At 34.9% G+C, this 13423-nt stretch overlaps 1 protein-coding gene across 2 annotated transcripts in view; it reads left to right on the top strand.

Annotated features, from left to right (window-relative positions):
• Positions 1–13423, top strand: part of LOC101897629 (protein tolkin) — a 152460-nt gene that overhangs the window by 122583 nt on the left and 16454 nt on the right. For both annotated transcript variants that reach the window (XM_005182064.4, XM_005182065.4), the window contains exons 4-5: positions 12546–12826; positions 12891–13414. In XM_005182064.4, coding sequence (XP_005182121.2) covers positions 12546–12826; positions 12891–13414 — 805 coding nt within the window. The remainder of the gene's footprint in view (positions 1–12545; positions 12827–12890; positions 13415–13423) is intronic.

The following is a 13423-nucleotide window of genomic DNA, read 5'->3' on the forward strand; positions in this document are numbered from 1 at the left end:
TTCTTCATAGAAGACCTTGGGAAAGTCTTCTTCATAAAAGATATTTGGAAGGTCTTCTCCAAAGAAGACCTTTAGAGAGTCTTCTCCATAGAAGATCTTAAGAAGACCTTGGGAACGTCTTCTCATAGAAGACCTTGGAAAGGTCTTCTCATTGAAGACCTTGGGAAGAACTTCTCGTAGAAGGTCCTCTCATAAAAGTTCTTCTCATAGGAGACCGTGAGAAGGTCTTCTCTATAAAGAGTCTTCTTCATATCGGAATATATCGCACATTCCTTCTAGTACCTCCCCCAAAAAGGGTAAAAATTTTAAAAATCTATGAAGCTCAAAAACGCGATCTGATTTCATTCAGACTTGGTACGTCTCAATATGTCCTTCAACACAAGATTTGATATAAAGATAGTAGAGATCAGACCATTTCTTCTGGTACCTCCCCTACAAGGGGTCAAAGTTTTGAATGACCAAAACTATTTTAAAAACCAAAATAAGCATCCGGTTCTCTTCATATTTCACACATCCTACTATTTCTTTTAACACAAAATATGCTGTGAAGACGGGATATATCGGTCCATTCCTTTTGGTACCTTCCCCAATCAGACTTGGTATATCTCAATACTTTTACCTGACATAACTTTCGAAACAAGTCCGCGATTCTTTACAAGTTGCTATATCCAAATATTTCTCTCAATCGGAAACCTGAGATGGATATGCAGTTTATAGAATAATTCGGTCGACTATATCCGGTATCTCAACCACATTTTACCAAATTCCAATTAATCTCATATCTCATATAAATTGAAGGATGTTATCAATATTGTCCACACTGGCACGTGGCAATATTTATTTCACATTTATTTAGGTCTGATACAAAATGGACAATATTGGTCCATTCCTTTAGAACCTACTCCATAGTGGGTCAACAATTTGAATAATCATAACACAAGTCAAAATATATTTAAGTAATCGAACATTGGCTGTAGGTATACATCTGTCGGTGAAACCGACTGATACTTTTCAACCTTTTTTAAATTACTTTGCCTTAATCTGTTTATTTAGTTTTCATATTGAAAAAATCATTTCAAACGAGTTTAACATAAATTACCATTACCTTTACTCTCTCTCTCTCTCACTCTCTCTCGCTGCAATGAAATATAGCACATTCATATGAGAGAACACACCAACATCAACATATTTCCGTTTCCTGTCACATTTCATTTCATTTCACCGTGCACAATTCACTCAGTTGCGTGCCAAAGAAAGCTAACATCAGCAAAAAAAAGAGGAAAACGGAAAAAAAAAAAACCAACGAACCCCCTCGAACCAAATGATGCGTATGTAAACGTATCACATCTTGTATAGCTGGCTGGGTACGTGTATCTCATTTTTGGTCGAAGCCATTCAATGGATGACGACTAACCCACCGCCTGACAATATCGATTGACTGACTAACTGACTTGGCTCAACTAAAAATGAATGTTTGATGGCGAAATTTGGTTGGTAGTCAATAAAGGCGTTCTTGTTGTTATTATTATTGCTGTTGTAATTTTTCCTTCGCTACTCCCCGTTTCTTGTCCTTGCATTTTTTCTTATCAGCAAGACAATTTTTGCTCCTTATTGTTGTTATTGTTATCTGCTACACATATTATTATAATGAAATGTACGAAAAGGAGGAGACAGAACTACCAACATCCGTCTCACATCTCCAGTGGTGGGTGTGAAAATATGAATCTGAATTAAGGATTATGGGGTTGAAAAACGGGGGGTGGGAAACCCAATATAATGAATTCAATTTGGGATTCATGTGAATATTGAATGTGGCGTGGAAATGGGATTTAAATCGTGAATAAAATAATGGATAATGGTGTCATGTTTTACATTATTAAAATGGTTGAATGAAGACAATTGTTCAACGACTTGTTGGAATCTGCGACTGAGAGGTTTTTAAATGTAATAGAGTCACGGTTATATTGTAGACGTGATATAAAATTGAATTTGACGACAATTTAAGATTTGTTTTATAAGAAAAAATGATAATTTAAATTACATTTCAGTATTATAGGCCTTTGGGCTGATATCATGTTTATAAATATAGTTCGGATCTTAGATTCCTTGGGTGACTATCGTATGCTTAATGAGGCGGCCATATGCTAGATTGTATTACTAGAGATTTTGTAACCAGGTCCGTGGGGTTCGAGTGATATTAGTTTCAATGGTACTCGGGTTGTTGCAGTGTAGGGAATATGTAGTCGTAAAAAAAAATTTTAATGGAAAAATCTGTAGATCTACCCTGAATGTTTTTATTATTTTTTTTTTTTTGGTGTTGCATACAACCAAAAATAAGAGAAACCTTCTCCGGCGTTTTGAAATTTTGCATAGCAAATTAACCAAAAAGGTAGAGACATGTAAAGAATGAAATTTTTTCTCGGAATTCAAAACCCTTTTGGAATTTTGCATTTCTCACCTAATACTAACATCTCCACTTAGAATTTGTCACAATTCACATCATTTCTGTTGGGAAGGCGGACTTGGAACTCATTAATATTTGGTGGCTATACAGAAATAAAAGCTTATATTCAGTAACTTTTTTAGAGAGGTGGTCTGCAAAAATATTCATATTTTCGATCGGAAATATGGCCAAGACCATCGAAAAAGCTCACATTTTATAAAATGCTATATACATATATTGATTAACCCTTAAAAATTGACTGAAATGATTTGCTTTATAAGCCAAAGATTCTTAAAATAATCCATAACTCTCTAGGAAATTTTCTTTAATCTGAACAAAAGGTAGTTCAAAATATTGGGTTTACTAAGTGTCAACTTGGGTTAATTTATTGTTATATAAAGAGCACAAAAAAAGTTTGACCTGAGAATCCAAAACTATTTTAGGGTTATGACCAAAAAACCGGATACTAACACGTTAAAAAGGAGCCATATTCGGCTTTTAATACCCTTCACCATTTGTATGGAAATTGAAAAATTATAAAAAAAAAAATCGCGCGAAAAATAGGGCTTAAATGAAAACTGGGGACTCCCGATTCCGAACTTAAAATACGAAATTTTAAATAATTTCGTTGAATAATGCCGATTAAAGGGAGACACCATTCTTTGTGGTCTATACGAAGACGTGGACCCATTACGAACTTCAAATTCGAAATTTGAAACAATTCCGGTTGATAATGTCGCTAAAATCATAAAAACACCGAATATCGGGAGGTAATGTTTTATGGGAGATATACGAAGACCTGGACCTGCATACGCACTTCTTTTGTCATAATTTTTAGAACCATTACGAACTTTAAATATGAAATTTGAATACATTTCGGTTTATTATGTCGATAAAAATATCGAATATCTGGAGGTACCGTTATATGGAGGTTATACGAAAACTTAGATCGATATGTCCATTTACGAACTAAATTTGCATACTTACGAAATATACATGTGTGCAAGATTCTAGCCTTCTATCACTATTCGTTCGAATGACATTTAGGTGAAATGAGCAGTGGTAATGATATTCAATTAGTGTATAAGTCGACTCAATGGTATTTGACTTGTTAGAATCGGTTTGAAGAGATTGAATCTGCTATATAGCTGCTCGGCCTGTAATGGAATTTTAAACGCCATTTTTTTTTTTTTTTTTTTTTTGTGTACTGCACGACCGATGTAGTCGGCTCCATATTACTCAGACTGATTATATTCTCAATGCAGCTCGAGTAGAACTAGTCGACTTAATAATGCTTAGTCTGATGAGGTTTACTCGATGATGCACCCATCGATGTAGTCGGTATAATGGTTGGTCGGTGTAATTGTTTGTAAAAGACTGTTAGAGTTGCAGTAGTTATAGGTAAAGTCGGCCGAAAAATATTTACTCGAATGTACTTGACTTAAAGTTATTCGATCTGTAGAACCTAGACCGTGATATTTGGGAAGTTGAAACAGGTTTGAAGATATTTCTATTATATTGGTTTGCTCGTTGGATTATAGTGGTTTGGATGCTACCACACGACATGGTGATGTTCAGGCTGATATACTCTTCTTGCTGGTTTTCGTATGGCAGGAGTCCATGGCCTGGATTATAGTTTTATTAAAAGGCAAGGAGTGGACCAATACTATCCTAGAACTCACGCAAATATTAGGATTTGAAAAATTAGAGCAAAATTAAATTATTGCTTCCCATTCTGTGCAGAAAATATTTTTTTTGCAAATTTCGACCATTTGTGGGTGAGGTACCAGAAGGAGTGGACCGATTTTGCTGACTGACGCAAATATTAGGATATGCAAAGTTTGAGCAAAACCGGATTATCCTTTCTCTTTCTGTGCAGAAAATATTTTTTTTTGCAAATTTCGACCTTTTGTGGGGGAGGTATCAAAAGGAGTGGACCGATATTGTCCATCTCAACACCAGACCTTGAGTTTATATAAACATTGGGATGTGTGAAATTTGAAGACAATCGGACTCTTACATCACATTTTATGAGATTTGTAATTATTCTAAATTTTGACCATTTTTGTTGGAGGTACTTGATGGAGTGGACCGATATTATCCATTGTCACACCTGACCTAGCACTGACGCATATATTAGGATTTGCAAAGTTAGAGCAAAATCGGATTATTCTTTCTCTTTCTGTGCAAAACATATATTTTTTGAGAATTTAGACCTTTTGTGGGGGAGGTACCAGAAGGAGTGAACCGATATTTCCCGTCTCCGAACTCGATCTAAGTTTGACAAAAATATTACGATGTACCCAGTTTGGACCAAATCGGATACTCCCTTCGAGAGTTATCGCGCGCACCAGCCAGACAGACAAACGGACGGACGGACATCGCTAGATCGACTCCAAATGTTCTGAAACGGATTTGGTCCAAAGAGAGAGAAAGAGAGAGAGAGGGTCTAAAACCGTTATTTCGACTAGGCACCTTTTGACCGTATCAAATTGTATATACCCTCTGTAGCCATATGGCTGAGGGTATAAAAATCAAGTATATCCTTCGGGGACCTAGCCCGATCAATCGATATATTGGCATGTGTAGGATTGGACTAATAATTTTAAAAGGAATGTTGATCGACTGTTATAAATTCGGTGATATATTTTATTATTTTTAAATTATATGTCAATGAGAAGTATAGGTTATTAGGAGTGCCTAGGGGATATCAAAAATGTTAAGTTCTCCCAATAATTGAGCCACCTGAATGTAGAAACACATTTCCTGTCACTATTTTCAACCGCCTTAGCTGCCCGCTTGAAACTCCAGTTGTAAGAACTTTTAAAACCTTTTTTTTTCATTTTTCTAAGAGCCAAGTAAAACTATTAAATATTTTTAGTATTTTTAAGTTGTATATGTATTGTAGCACATATAAGAGGAATAAAATTAATAAACTTAAAAACTGATTAATATTTTTACTTAGCTCTTAGAAAATGGAGAAGTCGCAAAATATTTGTGATTCCAAGAACACTAGCCTTCAGCTTCTAGACATTTCAAAACTAAAAGACAATTAAATGAAAGTCGGGATATGTATACATTTTTTGAATATTTTATCAATCTAAATTGTTGTTCAAATATACTGCAGCAAAATTTCGTATTTTCTGCGCCCCAGGGTATGCTACAAGTATCTATTTTCGATTTTTATTTTGTTTAAAAAAAAAGAAAAATATTTTCAGATTTTGATTATGTTTAACATTCAATAATTAATTTTAATAAATTCCTTGTTTAACATTCATTTGTTGGCAAATTAATAGCAAATTTTTAATTGAAACCTAGAATTAATTGCACGTTCATGTTATCTATTACGGCATCGGAGCCACTTCATTGATAGATCTGTTTCGAAAAAAAAAAAAAAACAAAAACACAATTAAACAATGAAATTGATATTTCGAAATCATGTTTCAATGAGTTGAGCAATAAAATGTCATCAGACATTTCATTTTCTATTTAGCGAGTTTGATGGTCAGCTGGCCAGATCAGATGTGGCTGCCACCGTAACGAACCACACATTTGTGGTGGCTGTGGATGGTTAATATTATTTTCATTAATGATTTATTGTTATTGTGTTGGAGTGTGTGTGCACGTGAGAGTGTGTGTGTGTGTTCATTTGTCTGTGAATGTTCATTTGTTTGTTTGTGTGTGTGTATTTTAATTGAATTTTCCTTCTACATTGCCTGGTAACAATTAATTTATGGATTACTAGGACACACATGTGAACGAACCGAATGTCTGCAAAGCAAACAAACAATCAACAACTTTTGTGCGAAAATTCATTAGTGACGAGGGGGAGGTGAGGAAGTTATTTTTGGCTTTTTTATGAATCTGAAACAAAAATATTGTATTTATGTTTTTTTTTTTTTCAAAAATAAGAGACATTTAATTGATATAATTTAAATTGAAATAAATAGCGACGTCAGAACAAGTAAAATAGTATCAGTCAGGTTTGCCGACAGATGTATAATCCCAGCCTTAAGTTATGATTATTGAAACTGTTGAACCTTTTTGGGGGAGGTTTCGAAGAAGTTGGCCAAAATTCATCATTTCGTATCTGACCTAGGGCTGATATAAATAGGCCAGATGTCGACTATATATATGAGATATGTGACAATTTTCAGAAAATCCTAAAATATGCGTGAGGTACCAGATATAGACGACAGAAGTATTCCAATCCCATGCTCCATCTAATACAGATAAAAATATTGGTAAATTTACAAGAGAATATTTAAATATAGCAGGATGTAAATAACCACTGACTTGTTTCGCAACTTATGACCGAAAAAAGTATTGAAAATTGTGACCCTTTGTGGGTGAGGTACCAGAACGGGAGGACCGATATATCTCATCGTTACAACAGATCTTGTGTTAGCAAAAATGTTTGTGTGTGTGAAGTTTTAAGAGATTTGGATGCTTATTCCGATTCTTTTGAACGTTTCGTTTTTAAAAATCCTGAACCCTATATGTGGGAGGTACCAGAAAAAATTGTCCGATCTCCACCATATTTATAACAGATCTTCTGTTAACGGAAATATTGAGAAGTACCAAGTATGGATGGAATCGGATATTAATTTCGCGTTTGGAGGTACCAGAAGCAGTTGACCGATATATTCCGACTTCAAAACTGGTCTTGTGTTAGTAGAAATAATGGGATGCGTGAAATATGAAAAGAACCGGAAGTTTATTTCGGATTTTATATTCGTTTTGGTTTTTTGAAACTTTGGCCCTTTTTGGGGGGAGGTACCGGAAAGAATGGTCCGATCTCCACCATATTTATAACAGATCTTCTGTTAACGGAAATATTGAGATGTACCAATTCTGAATGGAATCGGATATTAATTTCGCGTTTTATAAGCTTCCGGGATATTCTAAATTTTGACCCTTTGTGGGGGAGGTACCAGAAGAAATTTCCCGATCTCTATCATATTTATAACCGATCTTCTGTTGATGGACGTATTGAGATGTGCCAAGTCTGAATGAAATGTGATATTAATTTCCCTTTTTATGAGCTTCATGGGTATTCAAAATTTTGAGCCTTTGTGGGGGAGGTACCATATGGAGTGGACCGATACATCCTATCTTCACAGCATATATTGAGTTAGTAGAAATAATGGGAATGAGGTACCAGAAGGTGTGGACCGATATATTCCATCTTCACACTAGATCTCGGTTTAGTAAAAATATTGTGATGTGCGTAATTTGAAGGCAATCGAAATTTTACAGCACATTTTAGAAGAGATAAAATTATGCAAAATATTGACCCTTTGTGGGGGAGGTACTTGATAGAGTGGACGATTGGTGTCCATTTTCGCACCTAACCTAGCACTGATGTAAATATTAGGATTCGTAAAGTTGGTTGCAAAATCGGATTATCTCGGTGCAGTGGAATATTTTTTTTTAATTTTCCCCTTTTGTGGGAGAGGTATCAGAATCAGTTGCCCGATATTCCATTTCCGCACCAGATCTTGGGTTAATAAAAATATTGTAAAATATGCAATTTGAAGGCAATCGAGCACTTGCATCACATTCTATATGAGTTATAAATTGTATAAATAAAAAATGTTGACCCTTTGGGTGCGAGGTATCTGATGGAGTGGTCTATACTGACCATTTTCGCACCTGACGTAATATTAGGATGGAAATATTAGGATTTGCAAAGTTGGAGCAAAATCGGATTATCCTGTATATTTTTGTGCAGTAAAATATATATATATTTTTTTTTGTTTGTATGGTTTTTTTTTTAAATTTTTTTTTTAATTTCGACCTTATGTGGGGGAGAACCGGCCGATATTGCCATCTCCGATCTCAATCTAAGTTCGATAATAATATTACGGTGTACCAAGTTTGGACCAAATCGGATACTCTCATCGAGAGTTGTCGTGCGCACCAGCCAAACAGACAGAGATACACTAGATCGACTCCAAATGTCCTGAAACGGATTTGGCTCAAAAAGGCCTAGGGTCTAAAACCGTTATTTCGATGAGGCACCTTTTCGCCATAGTCATAAGTTTAAGGCTATAATTAATTATTCGAATTGCAACTGAAAAAGGTGTAGGAAAGATAAATTTTTGAATTTTTACGAATTCAGGAAAAAAACATTTATTAGCTTCTCAATTTGGCTTCATTGTCATAACATCCCTCGTACATCAGCCAGACATGTTTTGCTTATTTATATTGTTAAATAAATATAATTATCAGTTAATTTTATGTAACAATAAGGGCTTTGATGGAACTGTTTTTTTTTCTCTTTCACAATTTACTATCAGCTCCTAAGATAGGGTGCTACTAAGTGATGTGTGCTATTCATTTTGAGGACTTCAAGATATGTGTATGTATGTGTGTATGTCAAACACATCATTCATTTGCTTCCACAACATGCTTAAGACCCTTACTAATTGAATTAAATATAAGTTCTTAGCAAAACATCTTATGAAGTGCTTAGTAATACTAAAAATTAATTCACTCATTCCAAGGGAATTAATCAATGATTTGCCTGTCATTGTCCTGTCATTAAGAGAATGGTCAAAATTAAATAAATGTTATCATTTATAAGAAATTAAGAGAAACATTTGTTAAAGGGCCTGGGAAAGAATTCGTAATTTGCCACAGTTGATAATAGTTTACAATAACCTGGTTAATTAAAACGGTAAAATATGATTGTATCAAATCCTGATTGAAGGACCAAGAGAGGTATGATATCTCAAAACATTTTTTGAAAATTTTGCATAAAGATTCCTTGGAATCCGTTGTTTTTAGGTATACAGGTTGAGATAAATAAACTGCAACAAAGTCAAATGCCATAATTTTTATTTTTTTTTTTTTAATTTTATTGAATGAAAGCAAAAAATGTCGGAAATAGCATCAAATTTTAGAATAGGTTTAGATTTGTTCGAATTGGTCACCTTTGGCACGAATTATGGTCTTCAATGGCCAATGAAATCGTCACACGCTGGCCGAATGTTGCTCTGCGGTATTTTGGCCCATTCCCGGCGAAGCACTTGCTTGAGGTGATCGACACTTTGGTATTTTTTAGTGCCAACCTTACATTCCAAAATATTCCAGACACAATAGTCCAACCGATTGGTATCCGGATATTTTGGTGGTTCATGGCGCTTGCTGAGTGCGATGGTGCTGAGTCCTGTTGGAATGTCCACGGGCTGCGGCCAAAATTTTTGCGTGCCCAAGGCTTTAATATACCTTCCAGAATATTTTCGCGATAATATTCAGCATTTAATCTGATTAATACGGGCAGATATCGACCATCGGCTGTTATGGCGGGCCACACCATCACCATGGCCGGCGCTTGAGTTCTAGTGGCCAACCGAAGGTGCATATTTTCAGCTGACCTCTTTGGCAAGTAATCCCGATGATTTTGCTAGTTTTTAAACTGCTGGACAACGAATGTTTTCTCATCGGAGAAAATCAATTTGGCAGCTCACCACTTTCGGCCAAGCGAAGCAACTCTTTAGCTCTGTCGAGTCTATTTTATTTCTTTCTGTTGTTTCAAGGACCATTCATACCATACCCGTGGATTTTCAAAGAAGTTCTGTTTCAAGGACCCTCCAGGGCATAAACGTAGATTTTTAAAGATTTTTTTCAAAGGCGCTCCAAGGCATTAACGTGAATTTTAAAGAAGATTTTTTTAAAGGACCCTCCAAGGCATAAACGTGGATTTTTAAAGAAAATTTTTTCAAGGAACCTCCAAGGCATAAACGTGGATTTTTAAAGAAAATTTTTTCAAGGAACCGCCAAGGCATAAACGTGGATTTTTAAAGAAAATTTTTTCAAGGAACCTCCAAGGCATAAACGTGGATTTTTAAAGAAAATTTTTTCAAGGAACCTCCAAGGCATAAACGTGGATTTTTAAAGAAAATTTTTTCAAGGAACCGCCAAGGCATAAACGTGGATTTTTAAAGAAAATTTTTTCAAGGAACCTCCAAGGCATAAACGTGGATTTTTAAAGAAAATTTTTTCAAGGAACCTCCAAGGCATAAACGTGGATTTTTAAAGAAAATTTTTTCAAGGAACCGCCAAGGCATAAACGTGGATTTTTAAAGAAAATTTTTCAAGGACCCTCCAAGGCATAAACGTGGATTTTTAAAGAAAATTTTTTCAAGGAACCTCCAAGGCATAAACGCGGATTTTTAAAGAAAATTTTTTCAAGGAACCTCCAAGGCATAAACGCGGATTTTTAAAGAAAATTTTTTCAAGGAACCGCCAAGGCATAAACGTGGATTTTTAAAGAAAATTTTTTCAAGGAACCTCCAAGGCATAAACGTGGATTTTTAAAGAAAATTTTTTCAAGGAACCTCCAAGGCATAAACGTGGATTTTTAAAGAAAATTTTTTCAAGGAACCTCCAAGGCATAAACGTGGATTTTTAAAGAAAATTTTTTCAAGGAACCTCCAAGGCATAAACGTGGATTTTTAAAGAAAATTTTTTCAAGGAACCTCCAAGGCATAAACGTGGATTTTTAAAGAAAATTTTTTCAAGGAACCTCCAAGGCATAAACGTGGATTTTTAAAGAAAATTTTTTCAAGGAACCTCCAAGGCATAAACGTGGATTTTTAAAGAAAATTTTTTCAAGGAACCGCCAAGGCATAAACGTGGATTTTTAAAGAAAATTTTTTCAAGGAACCTCCAAGGCATAAACGTGGATTTTTAAAGAAAAATTTTTCAAGGAACCTCCAAGGCATAAACGTGGATTTTTAAAGAAATTTTTTTCAAGGAACCTCCAAGGCATAAACGTGGATTTTTAAAGAAAATTTTTTCAAGGAACCTCCAAGGCATAAACGTGGATTTTTAAAGAAAATTTTTTCAAGGAACCTCCAAGGCATAAACGTGGATTTTTAAAGAAAATTTTTTCAAGGAACCTCCAAGGCATAAACGTGGATTTTTAAAGATAATTTTTTCAAGGAACCTCCAAGGCATAAACGTGGATTTTTAAAGAAAATTTTTTCAAGGAACCTCCAAGGCATAAACGTGGATTTTCAAAGATAATTTTTTCAAGGAACCTCCAAGGCATAAACGTGGATTTTTAAAGAAAATTTTTTCAAGGAACCTCCAAGGCATAAACGTGGATTTTTAAAGAAAATTTTTTCAAGGAACCTCCAAGGCATAAACGTGGATTTTCAAAGATAATTTTTTCAAGGAACCTCCAAGGCATAAACGTGGATTTTTAAAGAAAATTTTTTCAAGGAACCTCCAAGGCATAAACGTGGATTTTTAAAGATAATTTTTTCAAGGAACCTCCAAGGCATAGACGTTGATTTTTAAATATTTGTTTAAAGGACGCTCCAAGGCATAAATGTGAATTTTTAAAAAAGATTTTTTCAAGGACCCTCAATGGCATAAATGTGAATTTTTAAAGAAAAAAATCTCCTAGAACCATCAAGGCTATAGACATGGATTTTTAAAGAAAAAAATCTCCTAGAACCATCAAAGCCATAGACATGGATATTTAAAGAAAAAAATCTCCTAGAACCATCAAAGCCATAGACATGGATTTTTAAAGAAGAATTTTCTCTAACCATAAACGTGGATTTTTAAAGAAGACTCTCTCCAGGGACCATAAACGTGGATTTTTAAAGTAGATTCTCTCCAGGGTTTATAAACGTGGATTTTTAAAGTAGATTCTCTCCAGGGTTTATAAACGTGGATTTTTAAAGTAGATTCTCTCCAGGGTTTATAAACGTGGATTTTTAAAGAAGATAAAAAATTTTTTCTAAGGACCATAAACGTGGATTTTTTAAGAAGATTCTCTCCAGGAACCATAAACGTGGACAAATATTGAACCTCAATTCTTCATACAATGAGTGGAACAGTTGCTCTTTCCGCTTCCTGTCATCCTAAAATGCAATACCCTTTTAAACCGTATCACATGTGTAAATTCCATTCATATTTGAAACAATTTCATTTTCCAATAAATTCAATATTTAATTGGAAATTGTTGACCATTGTTTGTTGTTAACTAATAACAGAAGTGCCACCAGGAGATCGCTTTAGGTTTTTTAATTTTATTTTGATAATAATTTAATTTGTACTCCATTCCATTTGTATTTTTTAGGTGGCTTTATGGGAGACATTGCTTTGCCCGACATGGAGTATGATGATGGATATCCTTTGGTGGCCTATACCCAAATGTGGGAGGAGCCCATGCAAGCGGATGCTCCCATCAATGATGCACCCAGTAAATACAACGAAACATTCCAAAAGGAAATGGAAATATTAAAACAAGAGGTCTACAACGAGGGTTTGCAGGTGGAAGAGGAGGGTCTCACCGATATTATACGGCGGAAAACCAAGTTGCCGAGCAATAAACCGGATTTGAATAATGATAATTCAGAGGTAGTATTTGAATAATTGAAAAATTTATAAATAATTAATTATTTCAAAATGATTTTTTCTTTAGTCCTTTGCCAATGAATTATTGAAACCCAAAACGCATCCCAGCTATGAAAATATAAACTACAAAAATGATGTCATCAGCTCGGAGGACCATGAGCCCCGAAAATATTCCATAAACATACCCAGCAAATTTAGTGCAATGGGAAAAGATGACCTGCTGACGGAGAAACCAGATAAAACCTTCAACACTTCCCTGGAGAAACTGGAAAATATTCTAACCAACGGTAATGAAAAGTCACAAATCGAAGAGGAGAAATACAACAAATCGTCGGTGGGTTTAGGCAATCGTAATGTGGATCAACGTAAAATCCAATCGAATACCAAAGACATCGAATTGGATACTGGCAATAATTTCGTTTCGGAACGTAAGGTTGTCATTTTGCCAACAGCTGTGCCGGCCCAACGTTCCACGTTGCCCAATGTCTATAGCAATGCTGGCGGCAATGGCATGAAATTGGATGATATACAAGAGTTGAAGGGTAGCAGTACCATTATTAAGCGTAGAAATAGGAGGGGGAGGAAAAATAGGTGAGTACA

Source organism: Musca domestica, unplaced genomic scaffold (assembly GCF_030504385.1).
Source record: "Musca domestica strain aabys unplaced genomic scaffold, Musca_domestica.polishedcontigs.V.1.1 33, whole genome shotgun sequence".
NCBI classification, from domain to species: domain Eukaryota; kingdom Metazoa; phylum Arthropoda; class Insecta; order Diptera; family Muscidae; genus Musca; species Musca domestica.